Raw genomic sequence first — 14,093 nt, 5'->3', positions numbered from 1 at the left:
GCGGGCGAATAAACAGCTAGCGGCGGGCCTGAGTATGAGTGAGTTTCTGAACGCAGCCCGATGCGATGCGTGCGACGCAAGCGGGGGTGGGGTCACGGGTATTCCTCTTTTGATTTTAACGAAAGTTAAGTATTAAATTCTTTGTATTAATAAAGCATGTTAAAATTTTGTTCGAGTTTTATTTTTCGCAGTAATTGCCAAGCAGAAGCGAACGGGATTTACCTATTTAGTATCCTAATTCCTAAATGTTCCACAGTTTTGACCACTTAGATATTAATGATAATATTATCTAAGTACTGTAAAACTGGAGAACATTTATTTCAGTCAAATTTAACAATTAAAAATATTCATTCAAAAATTAAATTCGTTTTTTATGATGATTCGTTAAAAAAGAGGCGCTTCATAGGTTTCGCACACAGGCGCTGCCGGGGGTCGGCGCGGCCCTGCCTTGATGGAGTATCAGATACTCTCACTGACTTAGGTAATCCTTCTTAAGAATTCTTAAAGGTATACTCTTAATACTCCTCACGAGATATTGATTAGGGACAGTTGCAAATTTTTACTAGTCCTATGTTCGCGGCTAATCCAGAAGATGCATAAGTGTCCGTGCAGCGAGATTGATCGAAACAGATGATTTAATTTGTGTATAAAAAAAGAAATATACATACGTTAAAATTTTCATTAACTACAATAATTATAAAGTATGTTCTTATACCTGTATTTAGCAGTTAAGTAACTAATGACTCACAAACATAAATAGTTGCTTACATACATCTATTTATCTGCGCACTACGGTCTCAGGAAATACCAATTGAGTGAGATGGCTTCTAATGTCCAAGTTGCACCATTAAATACCAGTGATTATCTCAGCTTTATTACACAACAAGATTGGATTAATAACAAGTCTTAGTCTATGAGAATCTAGGGAACTTTGACGAAGTTATAGGATCAAGATAAGTTCCCATAAGTGTACCCTGTCGTTCAAGAAAATTGGCAGTTAGAAAACTGTAAAATGGGCAACAGCTAAGATCGATTTTAGTATGTGGATTGGGCCCAAAACCTTCCTTAAAGTTTCGAATTGAATTATGTATTAGGGGTAGTCTTAGATGCTACTTGATGTAGTCTCATTTAAAACAGCTAGACGTTGCTCAGTAGGTGCCTTATGTAAGTAGAAGTAGGGCTGCGCCATTCAACACTAGCATTTCGCTTTGAATTAAATTATGCAGAGGTTTAACCCCTCAGCAGCTTTTCCGCTATAAATCCGAACGTGCTAAACCCGTTAAGCAGCTGAAGCGCTAAAACACCAACAAGAACAACTTATTGTTCAACACAATTATGCTGGCGACATGCCAATATTGTTTCTGAACGGATGGCGCTAGTTGCTTCGCGAGTATACCTTTTTCCCATACATTTTTTAGTTCCATAATTTTGCCACCAGCACCTGCAAGTTTGTAGTTCACAGTCGTGCAAGAGAAATAGTCTTTGTTACGGTGAAAGCAGGAAGTTATTATGCAAGTATCATTGCCGGTGTAATTACGTGTGTTGTTAAACATTAGACACTGTCTTTGGTTTATGGACGATTTTTGTCGATAGCAACTTCTCATTGAAGATTGATTACAAATAGTTAACCTTTGTCATCGTTTCGGTTTTGCATTTAATTTCTATTATTTATAAGGTAGGTACCTTTACGACTGAATATAATTAAGTTCTGAGTTAATTTCCTACGTCTAACTAAACTTATCGTCATAAAATTGAGTTCGATGAGTTGCCTCTCACTAGAAAGCCTGGGTCCTGCGTTTACCTGCCAGTTATAAAATATAATTTATTCAACCCATAAATAATCAGCTTCATTATCTTTGCCCAAGGGACCTTTTACAAATAAAATAAGTTCTCATATCATAAAGAAGCGTCTTTTACTATAGTGTCCAAAAAGAACATGAAAGTTATAAACGCTATTCATAGCTGAAGGAACACGTAATTAGGTCCTTGTTTAAGACTACACTTACGATGATCGAATGCGAATGCGGTGGAAAATAAATGATGGTCCCTTTCAAGTACTATTATTCATTATTCGCATAATACCAAGATATTGAAGATACCATTCGTATCGCGCCCGCTATCGATCATTTTACATCTTGATCACGCCTCCCCACATGTTTTATCGTATTTTCTTTTGTATTATAAACATCGGAGGTTTTTAAACGTTGTGGTCAAGATGTCTGAAGATTGAGTTGTAAGAACTTCCCGTGCTATTCATGCAAGCAAAAAAGTAAAAGAAATTGATGGCTTTGTGTACCATAGCCATTTATGATGAATTGAGAGTTAGGTTTGTTCTTTTATTTGTAAGTTATAAATACCTACTTACATGTTGAGGTTGCGTTAAGTATAGCGTAACATACGTAAGGTTTATTTACACAAGTTACGAAAAGAACAAACATCACTAAGTTTGCGAAATATCAGTAAGGTCAACGGATTTCCTCCCACGGCCGATAAACGTAACAAGAAGGCGTAGGTGTTATGTGTAGGGGTATCTTAATAAATTATTTACGGAAAGAACTTTATTTGGTCTTAATCTATCGAATTTATTTGTGCTCTATCATACTAGTTTTTTTTTGTTTTTCCAATGTTGTATGTGATATTATTTTGCTGTTCGTGAAACGAAACGTAACAAGATGGCGACTACGGTTACGTCAACTTCAACGCTCGTCAACAGCTGAGTGGCTGAGTGGCATAAAAAACGTCAAAAATATCGAAGCGGTCGGCGAGTCTTATTAGAACACGTCAGTATTTTACGTTTATAATAAACGTGTTTAACAAGGAATAAGCCTTAATCTTTTTAAATATTGATACATAGTGACTGAATGTAGTGCGGTTTCATTCACGAGTGTTGTGTTTCGAGAAAACTCCTGGATCGATAAAGGTGACAATCTTGAACAATACAACATTGCAATAACAAACACAATGCCCCAATTTTTCAATTATTAGTGAATTGCTGTATTCAATATGCAAGTTTTATAAATAACTTCAACTAAACAATACTTTTCCAGGGCTGTGCCAACATGGGGAGCAGCGGAAAAAGTATATTTAATACATTAATCGCCCTCGTAATTCTGCCTCTCGCTTGTTGTAATGTACAGCCCCCAATAGTCAACCCAGGTATTCTTAGTCAGGCTAAAAGCCTCGGCGAGTGTCAGGCCTGTAAATTATTCGTGGATTCGTTTAAAAAAGGATTAGAACGGACTGCGAGAGGTAAATACGAGGGCGGTGATGCCGCGTGGGAAGAGGAGAAGCTAAAACTGTCGTACAAACGTAGCGAAATGCGATTAATTGACATACAAGAAGGAATTTGCAAAGAGGGCAAGCACTCAGTTCAATGTCACCATATGGCTGAAAAAGCTGAAGAGTTCATTGAAGCCTGGTGGGCTCAAGACCCAGATGAATCTACTGACTTATACAACTACATTTGTATAGATAAAATGCAAGTATGTTGCCCAAAACACCATTTTGGTAAAGACTGCACACCATGCCCTGGTAATCATGAGAGGCTATGTAGCGGGAATGGCAAATGCAGAGGAGATGGGACTAGGAAGGGGAATGGTACATGTTTGTGTGACCCCGGGTACACAGGCGGGGACTGTGATCACTGTATGACTGGTTATTACTTGTCTTACAAGGATGATACCAAAATGCTGTGTTCCCCATGCCATGTTTCCTGCATGGGGGGTTGTAGAGCCGGTTCACAAAAAGACTGCGTGGCTTGCAAGGCAGGCTTTGCCTTTGACTCTGACGAGGGCTGTTTAGACATCAATGAATGTGATGATGTAAATAAATGTACTAAAAATCAGTTTTGTATGAACTCCATTGGGTCGTTCACTTGTATGGCCTGTGATAAATCTTGTGATACTTGTCACGGAGATGGGCCGGATATGTGCAGAAAATGTGCCAAAGGATACTCGAAGAAGGGAGAGTTTTGTATAGCTGACAGGGAAGATGAGGACCAATCAGAAAAGCTGACAACTACAAGGTAATTATTAAAATTGAATTTATTTTATATCATTTGAGATTTGCAGGGTTATCCAGAATGTTAATGATACAAATTACTTTACAAAAGTATTATCTCAGTTATGGCTGAAGGAAGCTGACTGCTCTCTTATATAATATTCCTTGATTAAAGACTGGTTCTTTAACGCCTGACGGGCCTGAAGACCTTTCAGCCCCTTTTAACATGAATAATTTTGTTATCAGAATAATTCTCAGTATTTTTTTTTTGGTTTGTGTTATGTTAAACTTTTAATAAAATTTCTTACAGAAACGAGGAGTTATAGGCCATAATATAAGGATACCAATAATGTGGTCATTATTTTGAGTAGGTAAAGATTTTTTTGTTTCTCTGGTGGCGGGCTTAATATATTGTATTATAATATTATATGTACCAGTGTACTTAAATAGATTATTCACATTGCATAAAATATTATATAATTTTTTAGATATTATTGTTGGGGGAAGTATAACAAATCAATTTTGTATTACTAACACATTGAAAATCAATTATATTTTGTACTGCAGTACTAATAAGATTTATTTATGGTATATATTTTAATGTATATATCATAGAAATCATAAGTCATTGTTAATCCACAGTGTTATTCAGTACTATGCTGCATACCATTTATTTTTAGTAATTTTCATCATATATCGTATTTTTTATTATTATAATTTTGGGGTCAATTAGGTACATAACAAATCCTTACTAATAAATAACATTTTCTCCTAGGTACATGACATATGTGGGGTTGCTGATCGCTACCGGTATACTGCTACCCAGATCAACCTCTCTCGGTAGCCTCGTAGGAGCCATGGTCCTCTCCTACATCCTCGGAGCCGAGTATTACTGTATGATCAACGGTCATACCGGTTTAGTTGACCTGAAGAATTTCGATCTGGCCCAGTTGTTTCATACTTAGTAAGATTTTAGCCTAATTTTCAAAATTCCCTGGCATTTTTAGGTACTTTAAGATACAGTGAAGTGCGGTCGGTATCTGCCAGGTCTTAGAAATAAGTAGGTAATCAAGAAATTAATATATTTGTAAGTCTTTATCAGTCATGGATTAAGATTGCAGTCTAATAATTTTAAATGGTGTTGTTCCATAATGTTTTTGTGATATTTTTGTTTTATGTCAGAGACAAGTTTTACGTTTTTTTTATTGATTTTTCAAAAGTGTGAAATGTGATTTTATGACGTGAAGTATGTATTTTGATTTATTTATCTTAGGCATTTATTAAATTGTGTTTATTTATTATACATACTTATTACATGTAAATCACGAATTCTACCTCTTGTTGTCTACATTACGAAAGGAAACCGTTGTGTATTTATTATTATCATAATTCGATTTGATTTAATTCCATCCATTTTGAGAGATTGTTTTCTATAATTAATTTATGGTAATCTGTGTTGTTTTTATTAATTTTCGGTACACAGTGTAATGAACTGATTGCTCATAATAATTAAAGAATAAGCCACAAAATATTGTTTGTAAGTACATACCTCTTTTGTTGTGATCGTTAACTATGTGAATCGGAAGGATGTGAAGATCAATTGCCCTTTAGACTAAAGGTTTTTGTACACAGTTTAATATACCATAGACATTAAATAGGTACAAAATGCACTATTCTACAACCATAACCAGAAACTAAGGCACCCAAGTTTGCTTTTTTTGGAGACCAAAGAGTTTTCATAGTACAACAGCTACTAAAGTTAATGAGGCGTAAAATTGTGCAAGCCAGCACTGGCCACGTCCCGTACAAAATGCCATAGACAGCGGATAGTGGCCCATTGTGTACAAGAACCTTAGCCATGGTGCAAACAAATTAACAGTACAGTATTGAATGAACGTGAACGCAGCCATTAACTCCTTTACCTTTGCAAATAAAAATAAATCGTTTTACATTGTCCATGTTTGTTTTCTTTGCAATATAACTTATGAGCCGTTTTCCCGCGGTTTCACCCGCATCCTGGTGGAAACTTCTGCCCGTACCGGGATAAAATATAGCCTATGTTACTCGGGAAGAGTGTAGCTTTCCAACAGTGGTAGAATGTTTCAAATCAGTTCAGTAGTTTCGGCGCCTTTTGAGTACAAACAAAAAAAATGTTTCTCTCTATTAGATGATGTCATCAACCAGTAAAAGCAATTATTTTAAATACTCCAAACGGTAGTTAACAGGAAATATCTTAACAAGATAATAGTTGCACACTGATGGGTGAAGATCGCGAGGTCCTTGCTCTCATCTTCAAAATGTTTACTAGTTTGCTAATCATCTAATCAGACTAATGAACTATGGATGTTGGGAATGAGTAGCTGTGTTACGTCACAACATGACAGCTTACTTAACGAAACGATTAAGTAGATATATAGATATGATATTCGAAACAAGTTTTTTTTTACTTAAAGCGTGGCGCCCACACCTTAGAAGTGGACCCAGGAAGTCAAAACTTAATTATTGTAGGGCTTTAATAGTAGGTAGCATCGTATGGTAATTGTTTTCTTTCTAGTTTGAAGAACTTTATAAGTTCATTGAAAATATGGAATTTCTCATAACTATGTAACTTATTATGTGTTTGATCTCTTATTAATTCTGTCTTCTAGGGCTCAAGTTGTCGACAACATGAAACAAAATTTAATACGAATTTTCAAATTTCATGTTCAATTTTGAAAGTCAACAGTTGGTTTAAGAACAACGGACGACTTTATAAACTTGGGCCTAAGTTAAAAGCATTAAAGTCCTCAAGTTATAAAACTTATTCCTACCGACTCATACACAACAATACGTAATGTTTGCCAGTTTCGGCGCTAGTGTCACGCCAAGACATTTACATACACCTAGTCACGGCTGTCAATACACGATTATTTACGGCGACCGTGACACGATTTTTATGTTCGAACACCCGACGCGTCAAGTTTGTGTCGTTGAGTCATAAGAGTTCAGCGTATAGGTACATAAGTTTGCATAATTATTATGTAACTAGCTGTAACTGTAAGGTTTTTATGATGAACTCACTGGAACCGTCTTAGGTGTTGGGTTTGTAACAATTTTACCATAATTGGAATAGAGTGGGCACGAAATAGTTACAGTAATTTTGCTCGTAACTCGCTGGCGAATATCCGTGAAATACAATTTTATAAAGTTTCAAAAACAAGAGTTAGTTAAGAGAATTGGGTCCCATTTTCTAACGAAGGATGGTAGAAAATGGAGCCCTGATCGTTGATAGTTTAGTTTCCTATAGGGAACATGGCGTTGAAGAAAGAATTCAGGTACCAAAAAGATTGAATGGCTAAAAGTAGAGTTCTAAGTCCGCCTGGCGCTTTTAACTTGACAAACATAAGCCGTCAATCACTACCCACATCGGTTATGTAAACCTAAGTACCAGCTATTAGTCGTGTGCTTCGTTGAAAGTGGAACTGATATGACAATGAATACGTACCTACTGGTAAAGTGCCAAGTTATAGGACCTTCTTAAGAGTGCAGTAGCTCGGTAGCTTTTGACAGATGAAAATTGTAGATTTGAAATAGAGATTTTGGACGTTAATCTGTTATAGTGACGAAACGCCTTTCAGTCTTGCAAGTGAGCCTTTACTACCTGTTTTTATTGCGTACCAGTTAGAACAGTACCTACCTAGATGTAGATACATACCTACTTACTAATTTTGAAATTAGTTATCAGGTTTGAAATGCTCATTCTAAAACACAGTCTAATATTCCTGGTATAGAAATCCGTTGTCTTGAGTACCTAAGTGCGTTTGTTTTTTGGTACTGAACTGGTCCTCCAAACCTCAAGAGATTTAAAACCTTTTTGCACCATATTAAACAACAAGAAAGCCCTAACGCTTTGCATAAACCCGGGGCGGTTGTTTCAAAGTGTTCTATTTCCATGATACGCGTAAACTAGCGACGCTTAGTACATTCTTAAACACGTTGGTGCACAAACAAGTCTAACTAGTTCTGCTTCCGTGAACATCGCAGACTAAGTGGACACTTAGCAAGCTTCACTTTGTTTATTTCTAGCTAGAAACTAATGGATGTTAGCTCTGAGATTTCGTTCGGTGAATTTGCGGGCTCGGGTGTAGTGGTTTAAAAGAGAGCCGGTTAGTGCTGGAAAATGTTTAAGATAACCGTAAAATTTTAAAGAAATTAAGCAAGCTGTAAGCCGATTGAAGAAAAGCGGGCATTGTTTTGGGTTTTATAGAAATTAAGCGAGCTGAAAACCGCTTGAAAAAAAGTGGCATTGTCTCTTATAAAGTTGATATTACTAAATTGACGAAGGTCCATTCTAGAGCAGAAAGGTTCTAATTTCCCTAATTTTGTCTTATTAACTGAAAGGTTTCAATTTCTGGGCTACAAGGTCTTTCAAAGCCACACCACTCTCTATTCTACGTATAATTAGGTCCTTACAGAATTTCCTTGACATTTTCATTAAAAGGTGCATTATAAAAACATAGCCTCATTCGTCTTGCACATAGATGACATCAACTAGTGATTACCCCTTTGCTAACGCAGTAATTATGGCATAATCTTCAGCTATCGTAACAACCACTAGTATTTGTAACCAACTGGAGACGCCATTGGAAACCTCATAGACAGACATGTGTTTCTGGGGAGTTTGTTGCACTTCTTCCCAGCAAAAACACACAAGAGAAGTGGTGAAGGATGGGCGTTTTAGGGTCTCGTCTTTTGTTTTGCCGTTCTAAAACTGCTGATTTATCAGCCTAAATGGTTTTGAGTTATAGTTTGCCTTCCCTTCTAGTGCCTTCTACCAAAAGGGCATGTATTTAACGCGGCGACTAAGTAAAACGAATATAGGTTTTAAAAAATAATAGAGTGGGTACCATTTATAATGGGTTGGCAGCTAAAAAGGAGTATCATAATAAGTCAAAGGTAGCATATTAATATATCAGTTATGAGGTCCGTTTTAATTTAAACTAGCATCAAGTTTTTCTTTTGGCGACTGAATTAATATCTAAGCGAAAACTTAATGATGACAATAAAATACAAAATGGGCATTCATAAATAATACAAATCAGGTTCTATTTAAAATTGTTTGGATGAAGAATAAATATAAACTAGCTCATATTATAAATATATTGTGCGACTTTTTAATAGCTTTAAATAAAGTCTAAAATGGCATGAAGAAAAAATATTTTGCGGCTGTTATTTTCAAAATTATAGGTGAATAGCATGGAAGTAAGCATGCAACATGCAGCTAGCATGACTTCTGTCACGGCTCCGGCGCTGCGGGGCTCCGGCGGTCCCATGCGAGCTTATAGTCGCAGATGGTTTTCATGCTCACCACCGCAGCTTCGGCTTGCTGGCCGGCAGGGCCGGCCAGCCTCAGCCGCGGCGGCGAGCGTTAAAACTACCTGCGCCTCAGCTCGCAGGCCGCCTCGCCCCTCCGCGCCTACGCGGTTTTGAATTGCACTCTAGGGGTAGGGCAGACAAGACTACGTGGAGTCGGTTTTGCAGCGATTCGTTTTTGTCACTAACTTCAATTTTTAATACAATGTTTTTTTAATTGAAGGTTATAAATGGCAATATGCTAAATAAAATGAATCCAAATTAAATTCTACCATCTTCATAGTGCGCCAAGTGAGATAATACCACCGCACCTTCCGCCGTTTCATGAAGTTATGATACACAATATTAATAATTAACTCTTATTCCTTTTTATTGTACTCCTTTTAATATTTAGAGCTATCCACAAAGCGGAGCCTGAAACTGGGTTTTTAGTCGGCACGAAATAGTTGGTAACATATTATCTTTGCCATCCAACTAACATTATTAGTCGCCAAGTCATTATAAATAGCTCCTCACCTAATATTTCAATTGACTGGTATAGTTTATTTGCTACCCAAACGCAGCTGCTAGTTTTTAGTTTTTATAACACCCTTAATTTTGAACCTTACATATTATAATAGTCGCGAAAATATTTAATCGCTGGCAAGTTATTTTATTTGTTGCCAACATTTGTCGACTTTTAAGTTATTAGTCACCAGGAATATAATAAGCCTACCAAAAGCTACAAGACCGATGCTCATACTCGTATTAAGGTGTGAGTCTACTTTATTGTAGTGTGTATCTAAGTATTTTCCATGAGTGAAGTAGGTATAACTATGTTGCGTTACCCCGCTGGGTGAATGGCAGTATTGGTGATTGAAAGGGTTCACATGGCGGCTCCAGTTGCTTCAATGCTCTAAGTAACAACCCGACTGCGATTGTGCCAAGTTGGCTACCAACTGTGATTCGGAGCAAAACGGTTCAAGTGATGCAAGATAGTGCTGCAAGTAGATATGTAGGTAATTCTATCGATCTATGAGGAAACTGTGTGTGGACTTTTCTTAATAAGTGAAGTGTGACGATTGGGTTTAGTTGTAGGTAGCTTGCTTAGTTGAAATATCTACTAGCAAAATCCAATTAATTGAGCACTGAGTCTAGTTTGTCAGGCATAAAATATTCCTCGCAATATATCATAGGATTCATAGCCATAGATATACCGAAGTGCTTCACCATCTTCTTGAATAAATAAATTAGCTGTTTAAATTAATTCGTTTTGTTTAAGTAGGTGCGTGGATAGGTAGGATTTAGTTTGGTTTGTGACTTTACTTACAGATCATGAAAATGTGTGAATAAAAAATGGCATCTCTATAAGTTGAATTATTGCTAATTTCCTATTCGTTAAGCATGCTTTTATTTACACATCGTCTGGCTCTGGCAATAATCGGTGTCTTGTTGACTTAACCGCCATAGCAATTGTGACGAAGGAAGTTATTTTTTAAATATTTTTCTGTAACCGACACTTGGCTACCGGTAACTGTGTTAATTAAATAATTACTCATAACTTGGCATAAGCATAAAAGTAAAATAATAGGGGTTAAAGTATGAAATTGCCGATTTGTACTGAAAACCTAAATTGTATTTTTTTTTAATTTTTAACAAACTTATTTAATCAAAATAGTTGCCATTATTATCTATACATTGCGGTCATCTAATAAGAAGGTCATTTATGCCTTTACGATAGAACTCTGAGGATCTAGACTGCACAAACAGTGTGAAAGAATTTTGTTCTGCCTCCTGGAAAGAAACTTCTTGTGACGTAGATAATTGTCCAAATCACAAAAAAAATGGTCGTCCGTTAGAGCAAGGTCTGGCGAATATGGAGGAAGACGAATAGTTTCCAACTGCAGTTCCTGAAGAGTTAAAACGGTTTATTTTGCTGTATGAGGCCTCGCGTTGTCATGGAGCAATAGCGGTGAAGGTCGATTCATGAGTCGTGGCTGTTTTACTGCTAATTTTTTCAACATTATTCGGTGTTCGGCTGGGTATCTGGGTAGTTTGACTAGGATCGGCGTTCACCGTCTCTCTTAATTTCTCGTTAATCACCTGTCAGGCGGTCTTTCTCATGGCTCGTTCTTCAAGTCGAAGTTTCCACCACGAAAGCGTTTAATCCAAAATCGCACGGCGCGTTCTTTAGCAGACACCTCTTCAAATGCAGCATTGATATTGCGGGCTGTTTCTGCCGTTCAATCCCGCGTCGGAACTCATATTCAAAAATTACTCAAATTTTCGCAGTATCCATCTTTCTTGTTTAAGTTGAATAACAAAAACAATTGAACATCGATAATCAAATGTTTCACATTTTTTAAAAGAAGAACATCACAGAAACCACGTGAAAAAAGTTCCATTCGAAAACCTCAAACCATGAAGACTCTATGGCAATTCAAAAACCTACTAGAATAAAACGGCAATTTCATACTTTAACCCCTAATATTAATAAGATAATTCATTAAAATTAGGAAAAGTAGGTTCCGATTTACCGGTTCACAAATATGGTAAGAAAACTTTGAAAAGAGAAAGGTTCTCATAAAACTTGAGCAAAGAAATTATAATCATCTGTTTTGAATTTCCTTCAGGTATTTAATCTACCTACCAACGTAGACATACAATATTTTTAGTACCTCCCAAAAACATTATTATGTTTATTATAAGACACTGTAACACATTGTGTCACTATTACAATATTGTATCTAAACTCTTTTGTTCTCAGCCTGTATAAGCTAACTACATTTGCCCGAGATCACGAACGATATACAGCCATAAAAAATATAATAACGTTGTCGATGGAACTGGAGAAAGGCGGCAACTTCCAGAGATAATAAAAAGATTGTAAAACAATGATGATAGAAAGTAATCTCTATTGTGAATTATGTTGCATGGGAAGCGTTTCGTAACAATGAAAAAACAACAGTTTTAGTTATGATAAATATTACGTTTAAGTAATTTAGTAATTAGTTTTGTTTTATCCATGTTTTTTTGAGCGGATTTGACTATATTTTAAGTTGACCATTTCGTTTTTAATAAAAGAATCTCAAGTATCTCATATTTTTAGTTTTACTCGGTAAATAACGAAGATAAAATATTATTGAAATAAATATAATTGTAATTTTTATATTATTTATGTCTATACTATCTTTATTTTTATAAGGAAAAAGTAGTATGCATTGCTCAAAGTCAGGGAAATTATTTACAGCAGCGAAAGAACTACAGTGGGTACAATAAAATTATATTGGTTACGCAATGCTTGTTTTAAACAAAATCGAAATGATATTTTCACAATCACAATGATCTTTGGCGGATTTTTCGCTCAGTTTTCTGAGCAACGGGCAATGTAGCTCGGAAAACCCACCTGTGTGAAAAGACTGACATAATATTCTTAGTGACAAACGACCCAACAGTACATAAGTGATATTTATTTATATTGCATTGTAACATTATTAATGTGTTTAATTTCTTTGTATGTCGATTAATTACGAGTTTTAATTAAATATTTAAGTATTGGCCATCGGTTATCTCTGTATGATGTATGATGGCTGAAGCTGAGGAACAACAGTTAATATGTTTTATAAACTATAGGTACCTACATATTCGTATGTAGCCTACTCTTCGCACTGTGATAGTAAAATACAATACCATATTTATTGTTAGCTAAGTTATTGTTATGATTACATTGTAAGTACAGTTAGTAAAATAAGAGAATTAAATAGTAGATTGTATTGATACTTAAATAATTGTTTATAACCTTCGACTTCAATCAATAGCAGTACGTCAAACTATGCGATCGCGATCGAACGCGATCAATGAAATATTTTTTGTCTAAGCTGTAAGCTTTCAGTGCCGATTTACTAGAAAAAAAACTGATTGATCTATAGTTGCACACTATTCAAATTCTTACAGTCACAACTCCACAAAGTATAAAGGACCGACTAATAATTATAACTTTTAATACACCAATACCAACATTTCATTCACCCATTCATTCATTTAATCTCCCCCACAATCGTCAAAATACCGTCACGTAAAGTTTTCTCAAGGGCTTCGCGCCAAGCCCTAAGTAAGGCGTTCAATTACATATCATTACGGCGTCTCAGATACCGGGGCAGGCAGTGCTGTACCGTTGACTTGTATACAGTTATTCAGTTGTTTTCACTTCACGATACGAGTCCGATTGTATTGTGCGACTGCGATCGGATCGGATGAGTGGGAATTTGCATATCTACCTAGTACTAATAATGGAGCCAAAATCGATGGTCTGTACTCAAATTGAGAAGTAAATTAGCCTGCTTAAGTAAGTTATAATGGTAGGAGTACATTTTTCTAACGCTATATGTGCCAACTAGCTTTTGGCTGAGTCTCCAACTGACTTTTTTGTTAGCCTGAACTGTCCCACTGCTGGGCCTCCGCATTTTGTCTCTACACCTCTCAATCCTTTTGTTTTCACCAGTCAGGGTTGTAGGTATCCAAGTCGTCCTGCCATCTTTTCCAAAGGCGATTATAAAATAAAAAACAAAACAGTATACAAAATACAAAATATAGCTACAAAAAGTATTTTCTTTTGCGAGACAACTTAAATACAAGAGCTAAGTTATCTAATAATATCTATCATACATACATGTCAGATTCATTTAACTGATGACAAGATAGCTATTGAAGATTCTTATTTTGACATGTGCACTGAAGTAAAAATACATTCAAATTGATTTTTT

At 36.0% G+C, this 14,093-nt stretch overlaps 2 protein-coding genes across 7 annotated transcripts in view; both read left to right on the top strand.

Moving 5' to 3' along the window:
• The window catches only part of Pot (papillote), an 82,298-nt gene that overhangs the window by 15,840 nt on the left and 52,365 nt on the right, over positions 1-14,093 (top strand). The window lies entirely within an intron of this gene.
• On the top strand, positions 2,677-5,955 carry LOC110379832 (cysteine-rich with EGF-like domain protein 2). 4 transcript variants are annotated; one of them, XM_064034726.1, is made up of 4 exons: positions 2,708-2,920; positions 3,048-4,024; positions 4,310-4,370; positions 4,775-5,955. In XM_064034726.1, the coding sequence occupies exons 2-3, from the start codon at positions 3,060-3,062 to the stop codon at positions 4,323-4,325; spliced, it is 981 nt and encodes a 326-aa protein (XP_063890796.1). In that variant the 5' UTR covers positions 2,708-2,920; positions 3,048-3,059; the 3' UTR covers positions 4,326-4,370; positions 4,775-5,955. The 4 variants fall into 4 exon arrangements, with proteins under 4 accessions (XP_049698576.2, XP_063890796.1, XP_063890797.1 ...); XM_064034727.1 differs by having other exon boundaries at positions 4,310-4,366; positions 4,775-4,914; XM_049842619.2 differs by lacking the exon at positions 4,310-4,370 and having other exon boundaries at positions 2,677-2,780.

Source organism: Helicoverpa armigera, chromosome 5 (assembly GCF_030705265.1).
Source record: "Helicoverpa armigera isolate CAAS_96S chromosome 5, ASM3070526v1, whole genome shotgun sequence".
NCBI classification, from domain to species: Eukaryota; Metazoa; Arthropoda; class Insecta; order Lepidoptera; family Noctuidae; genus Helicoverpa; species Helicoverpa armigera.
Note: the sequence above shows the minus strand (reverse complement) of the source record. Positions and strands in the feature narration are given on the sequence as shown.